Source organism: Lynx canadensis, chromosome B2 (genome assembly GCF_007474595.2).
Source record: "Lynx canadensis isolate LIC74 chromosome B2, mLynCan4.pri.v2, whole genome shotgun sequence".
Taxonomy (NCBI): Eukaryota; Metazoa; Chordata; class Mammalia; order Carnivora; family Felidae; genus Lynx; species Lynx canadensis.
The window spans coordinates 3,950,069-3,977,720 of NC_044307.1; the positions used below are offsets into that span (position 1 = coordinate 3,950,069).

At 41.1% G+C, this 27,652-nt stretch overlaps 1 protein-coding gene and 1 long non-coding RNA gene across 6 annotated transcripts in view; one reads left to right on the forward strand and one right to left on the reverse strand.

Annotated features, from left to right (window-relative positions):
* The window catches only part of SLC17A1 (solute carrier family 17 member 1), a 35,452-nt gene extending 15,397 nt beyond the window's left edge, over positions 1 to 20,055 (forward strand). For 3 of the 5 annotated variants that reach the window (XM_030314677.1, XM_032593103.1, XM_032593102.1), the window contains 4 exons: positions 43 to 190; positions 9,694 to 9,784; positions 18,764 to 18,903; positions 19,535 to 20,055. In XM_030314677.1, the coding sequence (XP_030170537.1) occupies positions 43 to 190; positions 9,694 to 9,784; positions 18,764 to 18,901 (377 nt within the window). In that variant the 3' untranslated portion in view covers positions 18,902 to 18,903; positions 19,535 to 20,055. Of the gene's footprint in view, positions 1 to 42; positions 826 to 9,693; positions 9,785 to 18,763; positions 18,904 to 19,534 lie in introns of those variants that run through there. The other 2 variants (XM_032593100.1, XM_032593099.1) reach the window with 2 other exon arrangements.
* LOC115513499 overlaps positions 1 to 23,624 on the reverse strand; it is a 50,885-nt gene extending 27,261 nt beyond the window's left edge. Inside the window, exons 1-2 of the long non-coding RNA XR_004343594.1 lie at positions 22,464 to 23,624; positions 11,091 to 11,238 (exon numbers count right to left, since the gene is read on the reverse strand). This is a non-coding gene — a long non-coding RNA (uncharacterized LOC115513499). The remainder of the gene's footprint in view (positions 1 to 11,090; positions 11,239 to 22,463) is intronic.
* Between the last annotated feature and the right edge of the window lie 4,028 nt (positions 23,625 to 27,652).

A 27,652-nucleotide genomic window follows, 5' to 3' on the forward strand; every position in this document is an offset into this window, starting at 1 on the left:
CTTCGGGACGCCCCTAATTGTGCTGTCTGGATGGCTCCCCAGGACTCTTCCTGCCTCCCTTCTTCGGTCTGTGCCTGCTTCACCTGAGTTTCAGCTTCTACAGCACCATTGTTTTCCTGATACTTACTGGTTCCACAGGAAGCTTTTGTATGGCCGGACTACTTATAAATGGCTTGGACATTGCTCCCAGGTACGGTGGCAAACATCTCTTTCTTGTATCCAAGCTCTCCAGGGCGCTTTAAGATTTCCACCGTGTTGCGAGTTCACGGCCGGCAGGCCAAAATGCTTCCCAAAGAAGCATCAGTATAGTTCAGAAATCTCCTCTAAGTAATAATTATGTGCCTGATGATACATTAATGTGTGCAACTCTTATGTGTATGAAGTGTAGCCCAGTGATTCAGAGCACAGGTTCTAAAGTCGGAAGGTTCGGTTTCGATAATAGCGTGAACACGCCGCTCAAGCAACCTGCTTACCTTCTCTGCGCCTGCTTCACATCTACAAAACGGGGGTAATAAGAGAATGTGGACCTCATAGGGTTATTAGAGGATTAAATAAGTTAACAGGTCAAATACACAGAAGAGCGCCGGGCACACAGCGAACACTGCGTAAAGGTTAGTTGCTCCGCTGTCGTCGTTAGTGTATGCATGTTTATATATTATGAATCTTCGTGACAACCCCCCAGTTAGTAAACATACTTAGTTAACAACCAAGGAAACCGAGGGTCAGATACTTGTCCGTCTAAGACCTCATCACTGGTTTGGGATCTTACTTAGGATTTGAATCCAGATCCGTCCAGCAAGATCTTTTTGCTCTCTTTACTGTTCCGCCTTTTAACTGAATTTAGTTTAACTTAAATTTTTTATTTAAAATTTTTTTTAATGTTTATGTTTTTTTTTTTTTTTGAGAGAGAGAGAGAGACAGAGTGTGAAGCAGGCTCCAGGCTCCAAGCTGTCAGCACAGAGTCTGACACAGGTCCTGGCCTCACAAACCGTGAGATCATGACCCGAGCCAAAGTCAGACACTTCACTGACTGAGCCACCCAGGGTCCCCAGTTCTGCCCTTGTTGAAGATACACTAAGTGTGACTGATGGCAGCAGTTCTGCCATTTGCACAGCTCCAGGGGGCGCTGTCTACATCGTACTTTGTGGGGCTAGTAGTCCCTGGGGAACTTGGATCCACTATGAACACGATTCTCTGAAGTTTAGTAAAGCAGGGGCCGTGGGGGTAGAGATGCAAAATCAACAAAAAATAATCCACTTGTCAACTCTTACAAAGAACCTCGTCCATCATATCTACACAAGGTGAGCGTCAGAGTAATGAGGACATGTATCCATTTGTTTTCTTCAGTTCCAAGACCCTCCTTAAAAATGCCCACAGGTGTTCTGATCACCTGGAGTTGTATAAAAACGTGTAAGGATTATTTGATATAGAAAGCACCATGTCAACTGAGCCATATGCACTTTGAGGTCAAGAATGAGAAAGGAGGGGCGCCTGGGCGGCTCAGTCGGTGAAGCGTCCGATTTCGGCTCGGGTCATGATCTCACGGTTCATGGGATCGAGCCCCACATCCGGGTCTGTGCTGACAGCTCAGAGCCTGGAGCCTGCTTCGGATTCTGTGTCTCCCTCTCTCTGCCCCTCTCCCACTTGTGCTCTCTCTCTCTCTCAAAAACAAATAAACATAAAAAAAAAAACCAAAAAGAATGAGAAAGGAAATTATAAATAGTAGCATCTCTTGAGTATTTTTCAGGTGCCCATCATGCCGCAATGTGAATGATATCATGTTATCCCCATGAGTGTGGGCGAGGAAACAAAAGAGCAGGGTAAGGAATTTATGTTAAGTCATACAGCAATAAGGACGGAGGGTGCATACCTACATACATCTGCTTCCAAAGTGGACCAGCTGTAGTCACTCCCTCAACAGTGCCAGTTGCTAGCATCTGCTCAGTAGGACCTGAAATGTCTCAACCAGCAGGGGCTGGGGTAACACAGCACTTGGCCTGAGTTGCACTGTTCCAATGGACCGAAACTCCAGGTCGGCCAGCTAATTTTGTAGAGTCGGGGAGAATAAATATCCTAATACACATACTAGAAACAATTCTCAGTCTCTTAAGCTAGGTCATCCTCGGTCTTTAGGGCGTACGTGCATTATAGCTCAACCATATCAATGTGTAGGGCTTAATCGCCTTTTACTAATGGGAGGGAGACCAAACTTACTTAAAGCAGAATATTCCTAATCATATACTTCTCTTGCCTATTAGAGAGAGTTCTCTTAGCAGATGCAGTTCTGAATTGTCCTCTCGGGGAAATTTGGTCTTTGTTAGAACTGAAGAGTAGTACAGGGATTATATAGGTTGGAGCAGAACAAAGGTGGTGGGGAAGAAAGTTCTGGAAGGAAGCAGAAACACACACATGTGGTTTTGTGAGAGTACTGTTTGGAAACTACGATTGAGTGAGACAGATAAGACCTAAGAATGTAGTGGCCACTATTGCTAATGGTGGGTACCAAGAGTAGAAAAGCCCAGAGAATTAGAAAGATGTTCTGTGATGCGTTAAGAAGAAACTGTCATTGCCTTGACATTCTTAAAAGAAGGCTCCAAAAAAGATTTGAATTACTTTTAATTATTATTTTTGAAATAATTTTTTAAAATGTTTGTTTAGTTTTGAAAGAGAGAGAGAGAGACAGAGAGACAGAGTGTAAGCAGGGGAAGGACAGAGAGAGAGGGAGCCACAGAATGCAAAGCAGGCTCCAAGCTTCGAGCTGTCAGCACAGATCCCGACCCGGGGCTTGAACTCACAAACTGTGAGATCATGACCTGGGCCGAAGTCCAATGCTTAACTGACCGAGCCACCCAGGAGCCCCCACTTTTTTTTTTTTTTTTCCAACGTTTATTTATTTTTGGGACAGAGAGAGACAGAGCATGAACGGGGGAGGGGCAGAGAGAGAGAGAGGGAGACACAGAACCGGAAACAGGCTCCAGGCTCTGAGCCATCAGCCCAGAGCCCGAGGCGGGGCTCGAACTCACGGGCCGCGAGATCGTGACCTGGCTGAAGTCGGACGCTTAACCGACTGCGCCACCCAGGCGCCCCAGGAGCCCCCACTTTTAATTATCTTTGACTGGATGGATTGTGCACCCCCTCCGTGTGGGTCTCAACTGTAGTTCAGGTATTGGAATATTATTTGGGCTCTACTAAATCATAGTACGCCAAAATATAAAACGGATAAAATTGAAAGTCTCCTTCAGTGGCTATTTAAATTTCCAAAATGCTTTTTACCCCAGACTGTTGCAGCTGAGGAATGAGCAAATGTAGAGCAGACTGTTGTCCAGAAGATTATCCTGCGTTACAGCAACCTCCAGGTTGTTTTCATTCCTCACATCAAATAGCTACTGTTTGAGGATTGAATGGCATGAGGATTAGAGCATCACACGTTCTCCGCTTGCCACTCTCAGATCAAAAGAACCATCCGTTCCATCGTATGGATGGGTTCATGGTTTTCAGAGGAATTGTCAAGGCATTCAGGATCTTGACACCGAAGATTCCGTTTATTTCTTCAACTATGGAATTAAATCACCTCTCTTAGTACAAATAGGTCACATCCTTTCCCCGGTAACAACATGCTAAAGACTTCTAAATCTGGGAGGAGAACACAGTCGTCAAAGATGTCCTAGTTACCAAAGAGATAACAGGACAAATATAAAGAAAATCGCTCCTACACTTGTCAGAGTAAAATTACCAAAACCAGAAAGGTGGGGAGGGAGAAAGAGAGACCTCTTAAAAACAGCCAAGTGCAAAAGGCACGTTGCTTTCAAAGAAGAAATAGTAAGACTGGCAGCTTCTGAACAGGAACGATGAAAGCTAGAAACGAATCTCAAATAGGTGAAAAAAAAAAATTAAATAAACTAAAATCACTGTTAACTAGAAATCTATCTTCAGCAACAATTCCTTCAAGAATTAAGGTAATATAAAAATATTTTCAGGCAAATTATGAGTATTCACCAGCAACAGACACCCAATGAAAACTTATTAAATGGGAATTCTTTGGACAGAAGAAAAATAATCACAGATGAAGCATAGAAATATGGAATGAAGAAAGAGAGATAGAGAGGAAAAAATAAAATAAATCTAATAATTATTGAATTCACAAAACACAATACCATTAGGGTATAAAAATATGTAAATTAAAATGCACAACAATGAACAGCACAAAAGATAAAAAGGCACAAATGAATATGTGAATATGTGTTCTAAGATGTTTTCATTAATGGGAATTTGCAAGACTATTCATTTATATTAGACTAAAATAAGTCAAGAATATATATTTTAATCTCTAGGATAACTACTGAAGGAAAATAATGATGTAAAGGAAATATTTTTAAAAAACAATGAAAAAGAAGTGAAGAGTAAAGTTTAAAAAGGAACATAAAATTGGTGGGAAAAAGAATGATGATCATTTTAAGTCAAATGTATCAGAAAAAAAAACATAAAATATAAAAGGACTATATGTTCCAAATTAACTTAATCTGGATTAAAATAAAAACAAAACCAAAATATAATAGATTAAAAGCAAAACAAGGAAAACAGATCAGCCAAAGTAGACTTTAAGTCAAGATGCATTACTAGAAAGAAGAATTTTTAATGATCATTTCAATTCACTAGAAGATATAAGTTTCTAAGTTTCTATGCACCCAACATTGTACAACTGCAGAGCAAAATTTGAGAAAATTGGTTTAACTTCCACACAGGATTGAGCAGCTGTGGATGACTGACATTCCAGGTGGGAAACCTTTGAAAAGGCCAAATAAAGTACCAAAAGTAGGGACGCCTGTCTGGCTCAGTCAGTAGGGTGTGCGACTCTTGATCTTGGGGTTGTAGGTTCGAGCCCCATGTAGGGTGTAGAGATTACTTGAAAAAAAAAATTCTTTAAAAGACATACCAAAAACAGTCATTAAAAGACATCAGGCTGCAGCAGAGGCCAATAAGACCAAAAACACAAGGGGACGGCACCTCTGAGGTGAGCGGACAGTTCCTGCCACTTTTTTCTTGGGGTCATGTGCCAATTGGCAAATGGCTAATAATCCAGGTTTGGCCCTGGGAGGAGGCTGCTTCTCTGGATAGAGAGATTAGCCAAGCTTCCAGGTGCACAGGCTGGAGCGACAACATTGGAAATTAAGAGAATTTGAACATAAAGTCACTTTCTCTCCTTGAGATATTTGTTGAATTCTGAAGTTCGACGGGGCAAGTGGCAGAATTTCCTATACTATCTGTACAAAGGAGACAAGATCTACCAAAGCCTGGAGGGCCCCGGCCAAATATACTGAACTCTCCATGTAACAACATGGAGTGCAATACCTAGGGGGGGTTCTAGAGGTAAACTGACTCTTGCCAACAGTGGAACCTAGCCTCATCTTACTTCATTCCCTAATTAGATTAGTGATCTATTCCCTCCTCTCCAAATCTAGTACAGAGAACAGTGAATCTTTTCTTGAAAAGTATGACATATTCTTGGAGTCCCTACAGCTCTTATTCACAATGCCCAGCATTTAATAAAAAATTACTAGGCATGACAAGGGATAGGGCCATGTGATCAGTAACCATAAATGCATCAGAAATAGTCCTACCACTGATACAGATATTAAAGTTATCAGGTGAGAACTTTGCAATAGCTGTGATGAATATACCAAGAAACCAGGGGGGAAAGCTGAAGAAAAGAGATGAAAAGATAAAGAATTTGACCAGCAATGGAATCTATAAAAACAATCAAATGGAAGTTTGAGAGCTGAAGAATAAAATGTCTGCAATTAAAATCTTAATAGATAGGGGTTTTTTTTTAATTTTTTTTATTTTTTTATTTTTTATTATTTTTGAGAGGGAGAGAGAGACAGAGAGCAAGCAGGGAAGGGGCAGAGAGAGGGAGAACCAGAATCGGAAGCAGGCTCCAGGCTCTGAGCTCTCATGACAGAGCCTGATGCGGGGCTTGAACTCACAGACTGCGAGATCATGACCTGAACTGTAGTTGGCCGCCCAACCGACTGAGCCACCCAGGCGCCCCAACAGATAGGTTTAATGACAAATTAGCCACAAAGAGAAGACAGGATTGGTAAATAGGAAGGTGTATCATAGGAAATATCCAAACTAAAATATACAGGAAAAAAAAAAAAGAGAATAAATGGAAATGTGGAATGAGGTAAAAAGGCTAACAAATCTGTACTTGAGTCTCAGAAGGAAAGGAGAAATAAAATGGGACATAAGCCATATTTTACGAGAAAACAGCCCCAAATAATACGAAAGTAATGAAAAACGGTAAACCACACATGCACAAAGCTCTGTGAATTTCAACCATGTGACACGTAAATTATAATATATATATTAAGAATGCTAAAAATCAAAGACAAAGAAAAAAAATCTTAAAAGGAACTACAGCGAAAAGGCATGTTACTTCCAAGTAGCACAATATTAAGCCTGACCTCTGGTTTCAATAGAAACCATGAAATCCAGAGGTAAAGAGATGATCTCTATAAAGTGCTAAAAGACAAATAAATGTCAGCCTAGAATTTTATACCTAGTGAAAACACTCTTCGAAAGTCAAAGCAAAATAAAAATGTTTTCAGACAGAGAAATTGCCACCAGTGGATGTTCACTACAAGAGATACTGAAAGAAAATTTTCAGGTAAAAAGAAATTATCCCTATTGAAATCTGATTGTGCTAGGAGGACTCAGGAGCGATAAGGGGGTAAACATGTGTGTAATTATAGAGACCACTGATTTGCAAAACAGTAGAGAATACCTTGTGAGTTGAAATGCACATCAAACCAAACTGCATTAGGGAATTAAAATACAGGATGCAACAATGCAAAGAGGGAGATGCACAGAAATGTTAAAATATTAAAATCTTAAAAATGTTCTAAGCTTCCGGTGTTGTAGAGAAAAAGTAAAAGTATAATTCATACTAAAGTGAAAAGGACATGCTATAATATCTTCAGTGCTTGAAAACAACAGTGAAATACTGTCATAGACGGAAAAAGTAAAACCGATGAATCTAGAAGAAAGAAAAAGTGGAATGTGAAAGCGGAGGTCAAAAAGAAAATAGTGAACAGATAAAGACAGTCATAAGTATATCAGTTATTCTATTAGACCAAAATGGATGAAATATTCCAAGTGAGTATCAAGACTGTCCAGCTCAATGATAAAGGACACTGTAGCCTGCTACAAATAAAACATGCAATAAACATGAGGAGATAGCACCGATGCAATTAAAGGATATAGAGAGGTATCCCACGCAAATATTAACCAAAAGAAACTTGAAACAACTATGCTAGTATCGGAAAAAATGGAACACTACTAGAAATAAAGTGTTAGTTCACAATGGTGAAGAGAAAAATATCAGAATTATACCTCTGAATCCAAGAATACAGCCTTAATTTATGTTCAGTACAAACTGAGAGGACTCAAAGAGCTAGACAAACGTACCACGGAGGGAGAAATTTTCAAAACCTCTTTGAACAGCTTGTACAAAATATGAGGGAGACACGAAGTTAGTAAGGACGTGGACGACTAGAATGACAAGAACAAAATGTGACGGGCTTGACCTAATTGACGAATATGGAACACGACACTGTGCTCAACGAGGAGAGGATCCCAATTATTTTCAGTTGCCTACAGGACAGTTACTGAAACTGACAATATGCTGGGTCATAAAGCGAGCGGCAATTAATTTAAAACGATTGAAATCATTCAGAAGAGTAACACCTTGGACTGCGAGTAACTTGTCCTGTGAGTGTTCTGCAGGACAAGCAAACATTTCTAACAAATTTTAACTTGATAAACGAGCGACATCTTGCAATACGAGTTGTACATGAGGCCGAATGTCACCCGATCGCAACTGAGCCAACGGTTCTTGAAATTAACTGTGATATACACGTGCTTTCGATTACAAGGATGTTTCTGGAATGAATTATGCTCACATACCAAGGTTTTACTGTATATTCTTAGATCACAGTGAATTAAGGTTGCCATCAAAAGTAAATGACACACAACCTATTGCTTTCAAATTAATGTCTGAGTTAAAGAAGAAATCACAGTTGGAATTAGAAAATACTTTCACTAAATTATAATGAAATAGGACATTTCAAAGTATGTGGGATGGTTTTAAAATCATGCCCAGAGAGACATGTATAGCTTTAAACATATACATCGAAAGACAGTTAAGTCTTCAAATCAGTAATCATGTTTTGATCTCAAGTAGCCAGGAAAAAAGGAGCAAATTTAACCCTCCCCCCAAATTATGAAGATTAGGGGGAAAAAAGTCATAACATAAAATCGATAATGTCACAGGTTGGTTCTTTGGGAATTAATAAAATTGATAAAATAATGAAGGCTGATTAAGAAAAATAAAGAGAAAAATGGTCAAATGAGTAACATCAAAGTGTGCATTATGGTAAGCCACAGCATATAAAAAGGAACTCATATTATGGACAACTTCATGTCAGTAAATCTGACAATTAGATGACACTGAAAAGTTCTTCAACACACACACACACAGTCATAAAATATAATTTTTAATATCGTTATGGGGAGAGGGGCTCATGAAGGCAAATGTGACAAAGGCCCACAAAAGTCCTCAGTGGCCCAATTCCCACAAAGACCTTAGGGGTCCTACCGCTAAAATGAAAAAGGGAACTCTACCTTCCGGGGACAGTTGGAGGTCTCTGCCCCGATCTGCACCTGTGGCTGCTCACGATCATAAATGTTCTTCTTTACACATTAGGACACACCCTCTAGCTCCACCGAGAAAGCAAATCAAATTTGCACCCAGTGACTGCCTACGGCTGCTTGCAGGGACTCTGGGTCCCTAGGTGATGCCTCTCTTACGACACAGAAACTAACAGACCAACTCCACACAGCCTCCCACATGTGAAGGCAGAGGAGGAATAAAATAGACCCAGGGACACAAAATCAAATGGACAGAACAAAGCAAACAGAAAACCCTCACTCTCAGAAAAAGGAAGAACACACAGAACCTCTAATGGTGAAATCTGTTAGGCAGGAAAGGCCTGGCGACCTTCTCCCCATCCTGGAGAGAACTCATTTCTCGGTAAGACACTGATTCCGCTCTCTGAAAGGCACTTCCTTGCGCTCTGTGGATTGACAGATAGATTTGACCCCTAGTCTACTGATCGTTCTCCGGGGCTTCCCTGCTTTTGTAGTTGACTTGGGGCAGAGCTGGGTCTGGGTACCCGGGACTGGCCAAGCACTGTTGTTCGGAAACTAGCTTCTGCCCTCCTTGTCTGAGGACTGGAGCAGTCGCTGGGGCCAGGATCTGGGACTGTGGCAACAGGCCAGGTGAATAGAGTCCTTCGATTCTGTATTAACCCTAAACCGGTTTCTATTACCAATAAACATCACTTTCCGAATTTCTCCACTGTATTTACAGATTTCCTAATCCTGCTGGCTGTCACTCTATATGGTCTCATTTTCTCAATCTCTTAAAAAGCCAACTTTTCTGACTTTGTGCTGTAACCGGAAAGTTAATTATATCGGCATACTTTTTTGACACTTTAATGGAATTTGAGGAGGAGGAATGAAAAATTCAGGAAATAAACAGTTAGCTCTCTTAAACCTCATTTCATTAGGCTGGCTTTTCCTGTAGTGTTTGTACGACTTTACGTCTGTGTTTTGTCGTTCTTTTTCGCACAGTTATTATGGATTTCTTAAGGGACTTACAAATGTAATTGGAATGATAGGAGGACTAATTTCTTCCATTCTGTGTGGAATGATCCTGAATGAGGTAAGGAGCATTCAGACATGGGCGGTTACCTTTCTCATATTAATTGTACAGAAAGAAGGTAACGTATATACAAACAATTGTAGAGGTGACATCTGCCAGAGGTGAGTAATGAGATATTCTGTCACATCAAACCTGGTCAGATCAGGCATCCCTCCAAACCTACAGATAATACAATTTCTTTCTCACTGGATGTCAATTAGTTGTGCTGGGAACATTTTCGTCGTTGGTCAGGGGGACAGAATTGGACCTCTGTGATTTAAAAAATATATATATATTTGAGAGAGAGAGAGCACACACAAGTGGGGAGGGGCAGAGAGAGAGGGAGACCCAGAATCCAAAGCCGGCTCCAGGCTCTGAGCTCTCAATGCAGAGCTGGATGCGGGGCTCAAACCCACAAGACCTTGAGATCATGAGCTGAGCCAAAGTCTGACTCTTAACCGACTGAGCCAGCCACGTGCCCAGGACCTCTGTGATTTTTAATAATGGGTGTGTGGCCTGATCAAAACAGGAATTTGGCTGGGTGAATGGTGATATAAGTAACAAGATACAGTTTTGCTAGAAAAGGAATTGAAAATCAGGAGCAAATTAGAATGAAAGACCAGAAGAAACACTTCTAGAAAGGCTGACTTGTGTTTCTACAAGTGTTGTGGGCAGGGTTACCTGAAACCCTTCTCTTAAGAACACTAAAATGCCCTATCAAGCTTACACAATCATTCTACGTGCCGAGCTGGTCTTGAAAAAGACGCAAGAGAAAATTTCAGAGATCGAACACGAAGGAAGAGCTTGATCCCAGGGACATAAATGCCCGCCGAAGCCACGGGCCGCCCTGGGTGACCTTCCTCTTCAGCTGTGATGGACAAACCAGGAACAAGAGATAACATCCCAAAATCACTCAAAAAAAAAAAAAAAAAAAAAGTCGGGACAGACATGCCGGCATAAATCTGTAATCACAAAGGACTGCCCCTTCACACCGCCAGCCCCGTGAAGGTCATATACAAACTTGGTGTCTTTGGGGGAAAGCCCATGAGCTGTGGTGTAGCAGGATCTAGGCAATTCCTCTACGTGGTCCTGATGACCCGGGCCAAGGAGAGATGGTCTGCGTCTGCCATGGCCAGATTTCCCAAAGAGGGGAGCCCTCCACCATCACGCTCCACATACATAAGGTATCGGGAAGGCAGGAGAAATCACTATACGCGTGGAAACTCCCTGATGAGAGAGGTGGCCTCCGTGGAAAGGCAGAGCTCCAGGAGCCCAGGCTGCCCCCCGCCCGCAGCACAGAGCCCACTCGGTCTGTTTTTGGGTTTACCTAGCTCAGACGTGCTGAGTGCACCTCCAAAAGCTTATCAGGTGAGCTGACTTCTCCGCTGGTTTCCGAAGGCTCGGAGGAAACGTAGCTCCAGAGACAGCCAAAGCTGTCTCCGTCCAGTGGGGGAGCTGGTCTGTCTCAGCCCCTGCTTCGAAGGGAAAGGAAAAACAGAATAAAGACCTTCTGAATACCTGAATCAATACACCAATTTTCACAAGGTTTGGGGGCCCAGATTCAAACTCGACTGGTTTCAAGTGCCGTAAGCCAAGAATTGAAATTTCGAGGAGGCCACAGATGCCTGGTAGAAACTAGTGAAATTTCTCCGGAGAAACTCACCCTAAATTCATACTCCAGGATTTTCTCCTGCAGGGAAGTTTAGGGAACGTGATTTCACAATCAACCAAAAATCACCAGACACGTGAAGAAACAAGGGGTCATGTGAGAGAATAAAAAAAATTTGGAATGTATCTTTAAAGGTATTTGAAATCTATGTATATATTTAAAAAATGTTTTTAAATGTTTATTTTCGAAAGAGAGAGAGAAAGAGAGACAGAGCACGAGCAGGGGAGGGGCAGAGAGAGAGGCAGGCACAGAACCCAAAGCAGGCTCCAGGCTCCGAGCTGTCAGCACAGAGCCCGACTCGAGGCTCGAACTCACGAACCGCGAGATCGTGACCTGAGCTGAAGTCGGACGCTTGACCCAGGCGCCCCTATGTATGTATTTAAAGGAGCAAAAGAGAGGATCAAAAATATAAATAAGAAGCATAGCATCTGACAAAGAACCAAATCTAACCTTTGGTAACCAAGAATATAAAAAATGAAACAAAAAATTTCGGATTAAATGCAGCTAACAAGAGAATTGGTGAGGCTTCTGATTCCAGTAATGAGAGAGTAATTCGGGCCAATTCTGTTAGTAAAGGCAACTTAAAAGGCCAGAAGCTCCATCGTGCCGTATCCTGTGGTAGCACGGCCATCCAACAGCCATCATAAATCCTTCCTTTCTGGAAGCCAGGTTGGGAGACAGACAGCAGCAGCTGGTTTACGGAGGTGAGGCAGGCATCCCGAGGGCTACCTCTCGCTGTGCACTTGAACGCCCTCTGATCGGGAAATCTGGCCTCTGATCGAGGTGATCGAATGAGTGCTCGGCCTTGATTAATGTGTTCTGTGTGGGGTAAGGTGAGTCAATCAGATCTGTGGTGACCAGAAGGGCAGAGCAGGAGGTTAATTATTGCAGCCACAATAATTTTTCTGGTTCATTTCTTGGCCTTTTCCCACTTCCATGGAGTTAAACGTACTCATGCGAGTTATTTTGGCCAACGACATAGGAGATGAAGTTATACGGGTTAATTCCGAAGAGAAGCGTTAAGAATCAGGAGGCCATTCTCGTGCTCTGACACAGCGACTGGTAACAATCACAACGGTGACTGCATCCCTACCGTCCAGGGTCTGGGAACGAGGGGACTGGAGCACAGCTCCCAGCCAACCTGCTGTACACCCCGGTGTAACCAAAACACCCACAAATCTCTGCCATTAAAAGGTACAGAGACATCTATGGTGAAAGATATCAATACATCACTTATCGTAGTTGTTGCAGCAAGGAGGACAAATCTATACGAATATAAAAGACGTGAGCAACACAATTAACACACTTGGCCTAACTGACACGTACAGAGTAATGCCCCACTCAACAACCGCAGAATCCTCATTCCTTTCAAGGTGTCCCAGAACATTAACAAAATCTGACCACATACTGTGCCATTATGTAAATCCTAGCAATTGTAAACAGGACTGTGATTACACAAAATGTGTCCTCCAATCACAGTTCATTTATGACAGAAATGAAAGAGAAAAGACCCATAGAAAAAGCCACGTATATTTCGAAAACAAGAAATGTCTTAGATCGTCAATTGCCTATATTGGCAAGCTCAGTGATTTGACTCGGTTCTTCCACTGAGAAAAGATGGGAAATCAGATTCCAGAGGACCAGTATCCTATAGAAAACCAAAGTGCAATAACACCCAAAATCAATACCGACAGGATTTCTAAGAAGGTCACATACGTTTATAAAACTGAACAACATAACAGTAAATAATTATTAGGTTTAAGAGAACATCAAAAAAGGAATCAAGTAATACTTGAACTGAATGCTGGTGAAATTGGTACATTTGGAAGTATATGGGACATTAAGGGTAATTTACAACTTCACCTAATTTATAAAAGAAAACACCAGAAAAACAACCAAAAATAAATAAACTGAGCATTCGACTCCAGAACTTGGGGGGGGGGGGAGAAAAACAACAGAGCGAACCCAAAAGACAAGGACTAAACTAATAAGGGGGCAAATAAGTAAATTCCACAGTTAATAAAACCATAGAGAAGATATATAAACTTAAAATTGGTAACGTGAAAAGATTAATCAGATAAACTTTCTGGAGCAGGATACAAGAGACAAGATTCAAATAAAATGCCAAATGAGAAAAGGGAAATGTTTTCAGGGACAATGTAGATTAAAAGCCAAGAATATTCAGAACAACCCCAGGCTGAAAAGTGGGGAAACCTGGATGAACAAAATCATTTCTAAAAATATATAATTTACCCAAATTGGCTCACGAAAGATCAAGACCACGGATGGACCAATCAAAATGGAAAACCTGAAGTAGAGTTCAAACATCTTGAACCTGAACTCAGGCCGAGGTGGCTTACCAGCTGTGTGCTACCTAATATTGGATAGTTTATTCCTGTTCTCAACTACTGATGTCGGAAATTAAGAAAAAGAATTCTGAAAGCACTTATAAGGCTTGTATAATTTTGATTCCAGAACCAGATGATAGCAACGGAAGAAATATTTAGGCCTATTTAACTCATGAACAGAGATGCAAAAGTCCTAAAGAAATTATTAGTCAACCAAAGCTAAGAGTATATTAAAAAACAATCCCTCATGACCAAGTGGATTTTATTTCGGTAAAGCAAAGATAGTTTAATGTAAGTATATTTACTGGTATAATTCATCGCATTAGATCAACATAGAAAAAAAACTTCTTTGATTATCTCAATTGGCACATAAAATTCCAATAGCTACGTATGAGGTTTTTTTTTGTTTTTTTTTTTTTTTGCATCCGATTAGCAAAATAAGGAAAGAAAGGAACTTCTTTAATGTGGAAATTATTTTCAACTTTTTTTTTTTTTAACATTTATTCACTTTTGAGAGACAGAGAGAGACAGAGCATGAGCAGGAAAGGGACAGAGAGAGAGGGAGACACAGAATCCGAAGTAGGCTTCAGGTTTTGAGCTGTCAGCACAGAGCCCGACGTGGGGCTCGAACTCGCAAACTGCGAGATCCTGACCTAAGTCAAAGTCGGACGCTCAACCGACAGAGCCACCCAGGCGCCCCAATGTGGAAATTTTTTACGCCAAAATACTATAGATTATTTTTACCGGATGAAGAAATTTAAGATGCATTTCTGATGTGGATAGAGGTAGAGTATTACACGATGTGAAATCAGTCAGTCAAAGAAAGACAAATCCCATATGACTTCACTCACAAGTGGAATTTAAGAAATAAAACAAATGAGCAAAGGGGAAAAAAGAGAGGGAAAGAGGCAAACCAAGAAACAGATTCTTAACTATCGAGAACTCACGGATGGTCACGGGGTGGGGGTGACTTCTCACCAGGTAACGTATGGATGTGTTGAATCACTATATCGTACTCCTGAAAGGAATATAGCACTGTATGTTAACTGCTGGAATTTAAATAAAACCAAAAAAAAAATTCCAAAAAAAAAATATAAAGCTAGATATTTCATTCCAAAAAAAAAGAAGAAGAAGAACTTAAAGTGTTTCAAAGCAGGTGTTTGCATTTGGAAAAGGTGGTAAAAGCAATTATTTGCATTAGATGATGTTAAGTGACGATGTTTCGTCAGTAATGTAACCTCACAAAGCTTTGTATATGATGGCAGCTGACAGTTTATAAAAGAAACAATAAGGAAATTAAAAAGTTGAATAAAAAATAAGATGCATACTCCTGAAGGTGAGAAATGAGAAAAGGATGCTCATACCTACATTACTTATCAACTTTTTAACACTGGACTGGAATTTCTAGACGCTGTTTTAAAAGGAAAGAAAAATATAGATTTAAGAATCAGAGAGAATAAAATAAGGCTTCAGAAAACCAACACGAGCAATAAAAAATAGAAAATGGAAGAAAGGAAGAATGGAGTTCAGTAAGTTTGCTCAAAACGAAATCAACATACTTAAATAGCAGCGTTTATAAATACCAGAAATGTTACCTAGAGGGCGTTTTATATATATATGGCATCATTCACACTACTAACAAAAGGAATTGTTTTGGAATTAGAATACACCCCAAAATATGCAAGACAGTAGTGGAGAAATTTTTTTAAAATACTGACTTTATAAGGGCACCTAGGTGGCTCAATCGGTTAACTGTCCGACTTCAGCTCAGGTCATGATCTCACCGTTGTGGGTTCAAGCCCTGCATCAGGCTCTGTGCCGACAGCTCAGAGCCTGGAGCCTGCTTCGGATTCTGTGTCTCCCTCTCTCTCTCTGCCCCTCCCCCACTCATTTTCTCCCTCTCTCTCTTTCAAAAGGAAAGTAACATAAACATAATTTTTAAAAATACTGACTTTATAACATACTGTTAATAACACAACATGTACAGTTATAAGGAAAAACAAGACAGAGCTAGAATATAAGAAAAACTAATCTGGGAGACACTGATGAGAAACTAAAGAGCTCATTTTTTTTAATGAATCAGTTTTTATTCAGAGGCTATAGGATTCTTCTCTGACTTTTTCTAAAAAAAATTTATTGTAGTAAAAGACACATAAATTTGTCCTCTTAATTTTTAAGTGTACGTTACAGTATTAAGAGTATTGTTAACTATGTGTACATTGTCGTACAACGGATCTTTAGAACTTTGTTATCTTGCATGACTGAAACTTTTTCCTCACTGAACAACTCCCTGTTTCCCCTCCTCCTGGTCCTTCTGATTTTTTAAAATATAGGGATTAATATTACAGTTTTTTTTTGGTATATGGGTAACCATTAAAAATAGGCAGAATGTGAAACTTTCAAACCAGGGTAGAGGAGAAACATGCGATGCGGAAAACAAAAAAGGCAAAACCCCCTCGATTTGAAAGAAGAAATGATATGTGTGTGGGGGGGGGTGAGTAAGAATATGGTTATTATATAGGAAAGATTGAAAACACAGAAATTGTAGCAAATACGCCAGTGGTCACAATAAATATAGACGCACTAACTTCTGTGGTTAAAGGACAAAGTTTTTAAGACTGGATTAAAAACTCAATCCATTCTTAGGCCATTTATATATACGATACCTGCCTAGACAGAAATATTCAAAGTTGTAAGGACAGCATAAAAAAAGAATGAAGCAAACATTAACCAAAGAAAGATGGCATTGCTATGTTATCAGGAAAAAAGTTTTCTTTAGGCAATAATAGTGGAAACAATTGAGGGTCAGCCGCTTAGCTGTTTAGAGTGTGTATTTCTCTGGCAAAACTATCTTATTCAGCTACTTCTAAGCTACGTGACCCAGAAACGTTTTCCCCTCTAATTCTTAGTGTCTCCAGCTATAAATGGCCAAAATGACATAGAAACATCATGGGATTTATGGGTTTACTGAATCCGATCATGCATGCAAGTGTCAGACGTTCATATACTCAACCCATAACAGCTCTTAGTCTCATTACCCCCGCACCCTTTGAAATCAGGAAAAACAAACGCGTGTTTGCTATCTTATCCTGCAGCGAAATGCTAGCAAACCCAGTTGCTCAAGAAAAGTTAAGTTACAGGTATATACAATGTAAATGCAGAAGAACAAAATAACATGATGTACAGAGAACAGAGTGTCCCCCTGGGGAGAAAGAATCAAAGTCAGTTCGCACATTGTGGAAAAATCTAAAGAGCAGTTTATCAACCCATACACAAAATACCTATGGGGGAAAAATGAAATTTGTGCAAAGTCCCCTATGAAGAAAACTGCACACCTAGAAGCAGTATCAGTGAAAATACACGAAGAAAGAGGCACAGTCAAGTTTCCATGCTGGACTTCAATTCCAAATCACAATGAATTGTATTAACTTCAAATCATTGCAAACTGTATTATTTGTCGTTGAATTTCTGGGCAGGTCTCGCTCCTTTTCTTGACTTTAGAGAGATCAGTATAATTAAATATATTTAATGTCTAGTCTGGAAACATCTTGTTTTATTTCTCAAGGTCTACTCCTAAATTATATATATATATATATATATTTTTTTCTAAATTATATTTTAAATAAAACCGATGATGATTTGGTCAAGTTGTGAAAAAAATACATTCTGGATGATGAAGTTTCATTTCAAACCGAGGGCATGGATTTATTTAAAAAACAAAAAACAAAAAACAAAAAACAACAGGGGCGCCTGGGTGGCGCAGTCGGTTAAGCGTCTGACTTCAGCCAGGTCACGATCTCGCGGTCTGTGAGTTCGAGCCCCGCGTCGGGCTCTGGGCTGATGGCTCAGAGCCTGGAGCCTGTTTCCGATTCTGTGTCTCCCTCTCTCTCTGCCCCTCCCCCGTTCATGCTCTGTCTCTTTCTGTCCCCAAAAAATAAATAAACGTTGAAAAAAAAATTAAAAAAACAAAACAAAACAAAACAAAAACAAATACATAGTGGCAAACCCCCTTGTAGAAAAATACAATTATACTCCGTTCTCACACCTGACCCCAGAATTTATTCTAGATGATGAAAGATATAAAGGAAGGAAAGAACAATAAAGATACTAATGTAAAATAGGACTTAGTAATTATATAAATTTCTGGTTGGACATCCTTCGAAAGCATGACACCAGACATTTAAACCCAATCACGATGCATTATACGTTCAACTACATAAAATTTAATTTTAAGCTGATAAAAAAGTTAAAAGGCAAAATGGTAAAACAGATCTCAAACATAATTAAAATTCAATGCCATCTTTGAATATAGATGCAAAAATGAAATAAATTACCTGTGCGTAGAGTCCACCAGCATATTAAAATATATGCCTATGACACCATGATTAAGTAAGCCATTTTCTATGAAAGTTAAAGTGGCTGAATATTACAAGATCTGTTAATGAAACTGATCGTATTAGAGGCCCAAAGAGAAAATGAGTTAGGAATAAGGAAAAGGTATTTGATAAATTTTGTTTAAAAGTACTCCGATTTATAGCAGCAAAAAGTGAAAAACCACTTAAATATAAGGAAATAAGGGATGTTTTACACATTTTATAAATCTAAACTCTGGATTATTAAAAAGTCAGTAAAGGCCGAATATTTCTTGATATGCAAACATTCATATTTCTTGTTTTTAAAACACGTTTATATTTCTAAATAAAAACATATGCATTCTTGACTTGGGCATTATGTACATCATAATGCCATTTTGATATATGAAAAATTATATGTACATAGACACAAATCAAAAAAGGAGAAAGATAAATGGCAATTATCTTTGTAGAGTGAACTGACAATTTTTTTTTTGCTCCTTATGAGTGTGTTTTTCCATGTCTGTAAAGTGATTTGTGCTGAACCTGTACTGATTTTAATATGATATTGAAGTGTTAAAAAGCACCTCAAGCCCACTAATTTATAATTACTTTGCACTAAAATCCTCAGAATCCAGAATCTGGCTGGTTTAAAATCTTCTTCCTGACGGCAGGCGTTAATGTGACAGGCCTACTTTTCTGTCTCATATTTGGGAAAGCAGAAATTCAGGACTGGGATAAAGACAGACCAGAACAAACACGCCTCTGAAGGTAAGAAGAGATCGGCTTAAGGTCCGATTTTGAAAGTGGGGGTGCAGGAGAAGGCAGGGTTGAGGGTACCCCCTGAGCAGACTGTGGTGCTGGGCGGGGTACAAGTTTGGGTTTGGGGAAAGAAGGGGGCCATGTCCAGGTGGGGACAGCACGCAGCCCAGAAGAGGTGTCGCTCTGAGATTCTGGGGAACCAGTGGGGCTGGGACTGTCTAACCTTAAGGGTGAGGAAGAGAAGGGGAGGCTTCCAAGGGGGGACTGGGCAGGGCCCTGAGTTGAGCAGGGAGCGCAGCTGGAGAATGTGGTATCACCCCGGGAGGGAAATATTACCCAGAGGTCAAATTACATAGGGTCTGGAATTTACTAATGGGTTTGGCAAGAGGTACCTTAAAGGTGACCCTGACTAGAACGAATGATGGAGACTAAGGGCACATTCAAGTTCAAAAGAGAATCTGATACTGTGCCTTTCTTCTTTCAACTCTGTCAGAGGTAAATAAAGAGTAGACGTGTGTCTTTATAGAATTATTTCCCCTAATGCATAAATAAGAATTGGAATATGTAGGATATCTTTACTGAACAAACTCCAGTGAATAAAGGGATCTGTTTTTGTTTTGTTTTGTTTTTGCCCTGACAGCGGTTAACATCACAAAGAGATACAGACACACCGTGTACATCCTGACCCAAGAACACACATCACCAGGGTCTTGCTAAGAACATCAGCTGAGTACAGTCAAGCCTGTAGATAGCAGCTGCTGTTTTGCAAGAAAGACAGAGACTGGAGAGTGCAGAATGCGTGGATCAAAATCCTAAGGACATCGTCAGCAAATCTAAACTGTGGGAATTTTACAGTCAAAGGCCTTAACAGATTTTTTAACAGACAAATTACAAAGAAAAAGAAAAGGGACAGGAGGGGGAGCGTCTAGACCAAAAGTGACTTTAAAAGCATTACATTTTTAAAAACTGGCAACACTATAAGGGTGGAGGGTGGCCAATCCGTAAAGACACGCAGAGAAGACATTGTTCTAAATGTCAGGATAGTTATTACTTTTAAGGGGAGGAAGATGTGATTAGGACAGACCACATGGAAAACTTATGAGGTTCTGGCAATATTCTACTTTTATGTCCACAGTGGTGATTAAAAGAGCGTTCACGGAATTACATGTTTGTTTCAGGCAGTTTTCTCTACCTGTGTTTTGGAAGGAAGGAAGGAAGGAAGGAAGGAAGGAAGGAAGGAAGGAAGGAAGGAAGGGGAGAGGGAGGGGGACGGAGGGAGAGAAGGGGGAGTGGGGGTGAGGAAGGAGGGAATGTGAGCGGAGGAAATGGAGACAGCAAGAACAAACAGCACTGTAAAAGGGAGCAGATAAATGACACAGTCCCTGTGGGGGAACGTGGATTGTTTGTCTGTCTTAGACTTAGGTGCAGTAGTAACACCTAAGGTGATAGCATTATTCAGTCATGCGGTTTCACCGTGGGAGAGAGGCGCACACGCAGAATGAAAGTATTTGAGTCATCCAGAGAGGATGAAACCCAAGCACACTGCAGGCGTGGGCCTTGGATGTAACCTAGAGTGAATCCGAAGTAGCCCAGAGAAGGTGGGATTTATGGGCAGCCACGTGGCGGGGCAGTACACGGGTTGGCACTTCGTCTGTGCAATAAGCAGTGAGGTTTTCACTTAAGAGGAAGGAGTTGAGAGCGAAATAAAGGAATCAACCCTGGGAAAGGGTGAAATTCACGTTATGAGTAAATGACATGATTGCTTACCTTGCAAATCAAAGTGGGTTGACTGGAAAGCTACAGAAACAGTAAACACACCCGGGAACTTTCCTGATCAATTAATACAGAAATAAATTTTTTCCCATTAAGCGATAATAATAACTGGTTAGCGAATTTATTGAAAGAAATGGTCCAAATGATGGTTGGAGGGAAATTTAGTAGGTATCAATCAAAAATTCACGAGGGGCGCCTGGGTGGCTCAGTGGGTTAAGCATCCGACTTCACCTCCGGTCATGGTCTCGCGGTCTATGGGTTCGAGCTCCAAGTCGGGCTCTGTGCTGACAGCTCGGAGCCTGGAGCCCGCTTGGGATTCTGTGACTCCCTCCCTCTCTGCCCCTCCCCTGCCCATGCTCTGTCTCTCTCTCTCTCAAAAATAAACAAACATTAGAAAAAATTCAATTGACTCAGTATTGCCAGTAGTAAGAGTTCCCATAACGGTGCATCACAAAAATTCATCAAGATGCATTTATATGCAAGGTTGCTGATTAGAAATGGCAAAACTCTGGATCTGGAATTAAACATGTCTTCGTTAATTAATTTTGTGTAAGCGAATGAAACACAACCAGAAGCTAAAAACATGGGAGCTCATACAAATTATTTTAATAGACAAACTACTGAGGTTGTCCTTATGAATAAGCACATAAGAAAGCTGGGAAATACTCCATAGGTATTAGCAAAGGTTTATCCTCTATTTCCAAGATATGGAGCTGGGCATAGCTATGGCAGTAATCATACTCAGACCCAAAAATCTTACTTGTTTCTACATAGTTGACCTATTAAAATCTACAAGGTATATTGAAGTTTTCATTATTATCTCTTTTAATTTCCATTTATGTCCAAGCAGCTTAAAAAATTTTTTTTAATGTTTACTTATTTTGAGAGAGATAGAGAAAGGGACAGGAAGAGAGTGAGAGAGAGGATCCCAACCAGGCTCCGGGCTGTCAGTGCAGAGCCCAACACCGGACTCGAACTCACAAATCGTCACATCATGACCTGAGCTGAGGTCAAGAGTCAGACGCTTAACCGACTAAGCCACCCAGGCTCCCCTCCAAGCAGTTTTTATTGAACATCCTGATGTTATATTACAATATCAAAAAAGATTCGGTAAGTGTGTCCCCCCTGGAAAGGTTAACTTTGTATTTCTAAAGTTGTCTAAAATTACTGCCCTCTCACATTTCTTGTGTGTGTGCTTGCTTCAGATTCTCTGGAATGCAGTGCCGTCGCCTTTGGTTTCTACCTTTCTGAGCCATTTCACTTAATCTGTGTTTCTTACAAATACTTTCCCCACGCTGAGCACTGTCTCCTTTGCAGGGCTGAGTTTAACCCAACAGCCTTTGTTATCATGACCCATACACTTCATGTTTGTATTTTATACTGTATTTTATACTCCCCTAAAACCATGTCCCCCTTATCTCTGTCCTCCTCCTCCTCTTGCTTCCTTGCCCAGAGGTAAATAAAGAGTAGACGTGTGTCTTTATAGAATTATTTCCCCTAATGCATAAATAAGAATTGGAATATGTAGGATATCTTTACTGAACAAACTCCAGTGAATTCCGAAGGTACAGGGAATATTTCAAATGCTGATTGTGCTTACACGCTCTGATTAAACCTTCTTGGAAAAGCTGTCCATTTTTCACTGGAAGGTAATACTCTCTTTTGCTGCCTTCTTTTCCCCTCCAAAACATCTCACCCCTTGGACTTTTCTAGTAACTTTTCTCCTGCCCGGACGGACGGCGCCTGCCTGAGGGTGTCACTCCCCAAACACAGCAGAGGTGGAACCCCCTGTTTACCTCGGCGGCCTCTGCAGCTTCCGTTGGGCGGGTGCCGGAGGGCTGGGAGCTTTAAATCCACCTTGCAGACTCAAGGCCAGGTGACAGCCAGCGCGGGGACCCCAGCACCGGTGGCGGGGTCCCAGAAGCGTCCTCTTTGGCCCTGCTCTCAGTTTTGCGGCTCTGGGCGGAGGAAGCAAGGCTTCTTCAACACCCTGCATCCTCGGGGCACTGGGCCACGAGGCAGCGCTCAAGCTGGTCTGCAGAATCCGCAGTATTTGCTCGGCTCCGTCACACTGACACATTGTTGCAAAGTTGGTCCCTGTCAATTTTCCATCTCTAGCGAAGCAGCTGGGGGAAAATGTCAGAGGGTAGTCACGGTCACGCGTCTCCCCTCGGGCGCAGAGCCTTTGTGCACCGAGGGCCTTAGCCCCCGGAATTGCAAGATCGCCTCTGGTTCCCGGGTGCACTTGCTCCGCCCACTTCCTGCTGCTGGAAGGATCCGGCAGCCCCGACCCGGAGGCGGTTTCCTCTCCTGCCCTTTCTGAGGAAGGAGCGGAGCCCAGGCGTCTGGCAGGGAGCTGTGAGTTGACTCCAATGTCACCTATTCTTTGGGTCCTCCTGGTCACTAATTTAGCAAACAGCCCTTGATGGTTCTGGCATGAGGTAGTTCCCTAGTTTTTTGTCTTTTTGTACGTTGGTTGTAGTTGCCTTTGTTTGAGGGTGAGGTGGGGCGGGAAATCAGTAAAGACCACACAGAACTGTATATAATGTCATCAGGACTGCCAGTGGTTTGTGCAACAATAGAAAACTTGGCTTAGAGGCTTTGTAAATTAGATGCCATAATTATGTGGTCCTAAAATCTGTAAACTTGTTGTATGTTCTGTTTTGTTGATATAAAGGGATTTTAATGACCGGGTGGCTTTAGGTGAATGTGTTTGGGTGTGTAAAGACAAGTGGACCCGTATGGCCCTGCAGAATGAAGAATGTCAGAGTGAAGCCACATGGGTGACAGGAAAGGTTCCCCTAGCCGGTGCACCTGTGGGCGGTCACTGCACCGGCCTGTCCCCCTCTGACACTCTCACCAGGATACCAAGACTGACCATCAGCAGACTTCAATCTCCTGAGAGCTTTTTGTGTTAGTTTTAGTTTTTATTCATTTTTATTATTTTTTAATTTTAATTCCAGTGCAGTTAACATACAGGTTATATTAGTTTCAGGAATGCAATACTGTGATTTGTCACGACTGTGCGTTAATCTGAGGTCCTTGCAGGCTTTACAAATGGGCTGCCTCAACCAGTTAGGGCAGTCTTTGACCTTGCCATCATCGAGCTCACACGGAGGGGAAAGGAGAGAAAGAGAGAAACCGACCGCATACAGCATAGACATTTCCTTCCTAAAAGTTCATTGTTTCTTTATTGTCTTTACTTCATGTACAGATGTTTATCGCGCAGCTTAAGTCGGGATTCAGACTTGTTTTCCAAGTGATTGAGTTCTACCAACATTTTTTTTTGGAATACTTCACATTTGTTTCTTCTGATTTAAAATACGAACTTCTGGTAAAATAAACTTCGATATGTTTATATGTGTTTCTGGGCTTAATACATAGTTTAATATCTATTGTTACAAGGACCTGTTATTAATATAGTGGTTGGTCTAAATTTTTAATAGATGTAACTATCAGACTGATCAAACAACTGTTATCATTTTTATTTTTGAGGATGATAATATGTAGCCTCAGCTGCTTTTAATTCCAGGAAAGTTTATAATCATTGGGCCATTTTAATAAAGACTTAACCGCAGTACTTAAGTTGCACCGAATTGCAATCTAATTGCATGAGATTGCACTAAATCTATTTGGGAGAAATTAAGATTGCTGTAATAGCATGACCTCCCTTAAGAGAACGTAGTAAGACTACCCCCCCCCCCCCCCCCCCCCCGCCAATGCCAAAGGAAGGTTCACTTTTTCTTCAGCCCAGTGCTACAGTTTGCTTTACGTATTTCCTATGCATTTCTTGCTGGGATATAGGGAAGATATTGTTTGAATAGATTTATTTTTTTAAACTGAGAAACGTACCTGTGGCCGAGATACCTTGCTAGGATGGTTTGTAAGTTGATTCTCTGGTTTCTAGGTAGATAATCGTCTCATTTGCAAATAATATTTTTCCTTCCTCCCTTTTGATATTTTATCTCTTTTTTCTCCCCTTGTTAGTATTCCATTATTCTTTATGACTTTAAATGCATAAACTCCAGTTTTACTTTAATAAGTTGTTTGCTTATTTTTATTTATTTAACTATTAAAAATTTTTAAATGTTTTATTTTATTTCTGTTAATTTTTGAGAGAGAGAGAGAGTATGAGGAGGGGAGAGGCAGAGAGAGAGGGATACACAGAATCCAAAACAGTTTCCAGGCTCCCAGTTATTAGCACAGAGCCTGACGCAGGGCTGGAGTCCACGATGTTGAGGTCGTGACCTGAGCTGAAGTCAGTCACTTAACCGGCTGAGCCACCCAAAAGTGTCCCTATTTATTTCATTAAAAAAAAATTTTTTTTAATGTTATTGATTTTTGAGACAGAGAGAGACAGAGTGTGAGCAGGGGAGGGGCAGAGAGAGAGAGGGGGAGACACGGAATCCGAAGCAGGCTCCAGGCTCCAAGCTGTCAGCACAGAGCCCGACGTGGGGCTTGAACCCATGGAGTGACCTGAGCTGAAGTCGGACGCTCAACCGACTGAGCCACCCAGGTGCCCCCCCCCACCCCCCCCCCCGTGTCTTATTTAACTGGAAGAGCGTATCTCTTAGTTTCGTTTACTTGTTTGGTCCATCTCTTCGCCCCCCTTCCCTCTGGCAACCATCCCGGTTGTCCTCTGTATCTGTGAACCTGCTTCTCTTTTGTTGGTTGTTTTGTTTTGTGTTTTATTCGCAAATAAGTGCAACCATACGGTATTTGTCTTGCTCTGACTTATCCCATTTAGCGTCGGGCTCCATCCGTGTGGCTGCAAATGACAAGATTTCATTCTTTTTTTACAGCTGAGGAATATTCTGTTGGATAAATACGGTGCGTCTTCTTTATTCATTCATCTATCGACGGACATTTAGGTAGCTTCCGTACGTTGTTTATTGGAAATAATGCTGTGACGAACATAGGTGTGCATGTGTCCTTTTGAATTAGTGTCTTCATTTTCTTCAGATAAATACCTCGATGTGGAATTGTGGAATTCTGTGATAGTTCTATTTTTAATTTTTTGAGGGATCTCTGTACCAGTCTCCGTAGTGACTGCACCAATTTATTTTCCCACGCACAGTGCATGAGAGGTTTTCTTTTTTTCCATCCACATTCTTGCCAGCGCTTGTTATTTCTTAGCTTTTTGATAAGAGCCATTCTGACAGGTGTGAGTGATGTACCTCATTGCAGTTTTGACTTGCATTTCCCTGATGATGGTGATGATGAGCGTTTTTTCATGTCAGTTGGCGACCTGGATGTCTGCTTTGGAGAAATGTCTATTCAGGTCCTCTGCCTAGTTTTGTTTTTTTTTTTTTTTTAATTTTTTTTTCAACGTTTATTTATTTTTTTTTGGGACAGAGAGAGACAGAGCATGAACGGGGGAGGGGCAGAGAGAGAGGGAGACACAGAATCGGAAACAGGCTCCAGGCTCTGAGCCATCAGCCCAGAGCCCGACGCGGGGCTCGAACTCACGGACCGCGAGATCGTGACCTGGCTGAAGTTGGACGCTTAACCGACTGCGCCACCCAGGCGCCCCTCCTCTGCCTAGTTTAAAAAAAAATTTTTAATGTTTATTTTTGAGAGAGAGGCAGAGTGTGAGCGGGGGCGGGGTGGGGGGGCGCAGAGAGAGAAGGAGACACAGAATCCGAAGCAGGCTCCAGGCTCCGAGCTGTCAGCACAGAGCCCGATGCGGGGCTCGAACTCACGCACCTGGGAGATCATGACCTGAGTCGAAGTCGGCCGCTCCACTGACTTAGCCACCCAGGCACCCACTCCCCCCGCCTATTTTTTAATTGGAATAGTTTAAAAAAAAAAAAAAGAATTGTAGGCATTCTTTATGTATTTTTGGTGTTAATTTCTTATCAGTACATCATTTATGAATACTTTCTATTCAGGAGGTTGCCTTTTCCAACAAAAGTTGGTGGTTTCCCTCACTGTGCAAAAGCTTTTTGGTTTGATGTCATCCCATTTGTTCATTTTTGCTTTTGTTTCCCTTGCCTCCGGAGACGTTGACTAAGAAGTTGCTGTGGCCAAGATCAAAGAGGTTTTTGCCTGCTTTCTCCTCAAGGATTTTGATGGCTTCCTGTCTTACATTGAGGTCTTTCCTCCATTTTGAGTTTATTTTTGTGTCTGGTGTAAGAAAGTGGTCCAGGTTCCTTTTTCTGCATGTCACTGTCCACTTTTCCCAGCACCACTTGCTGAAGAGACTGTCTTTATTCCATTGGATATTCTTTCCTGCTTTGTCAAAGATGAGTTGGCCATACGTTTGTGGGTCCATTTCTGGGTTCTCTATTCTGTACCATTGATCTGAGTGTCTATTCTTGTGCCAGTACCATACTGTCTTGATGATTACAGCTTTGTAGTAGAGCTTGAAGACTGGGATTGTGATGCCTCCTGCTTTGGTTTTCTTTTTCAATATCGCTTTGGCTATTCGGGGTCTTTTCTGGTTCCATACAAATTTTAGGATTGTTTGTTCTAGCTCTGTGAAGAATGATGGTGTTACTTTGATAGGGATTGCGTTGAATATGTAGATTGCTTTGGGTAGTATCGACATTTTAACAATATTTGTTCTTCCTATCCAGGAGCATAGAATCTTTTTCCATTTTTTTGTGTGTCTTCTTCCATTTCTTTCATAAGCTTTCTATAGTTTTCAGTGTATAGATTTTTCACCTCTTTGGTTAGATTTATTCCTGGGTATTTTATGGTTTTTGGTGCAACTGTAAATGGGATCGATTCCTTGATTTCTCTTTCTGTTGCTTTATTGTTGGTGTATAGGAATACAACCAATTTCTGTGCATTGATTTTATATCCTGCAACCTTGCTGAATTCATGAATCAATTCTAGCAGTTTTTTGGTGGCATCTTTTGGGTTTTCCATATAGAGTATCATGTCATCTGCGAAGAGTGAAAGTTTGACCTCCTCCTGGCTGATTTGGATGCCTTTTGTTTCTTAGTGTTGTCCGATTGCAGAGACTAAGACTTCCAATACT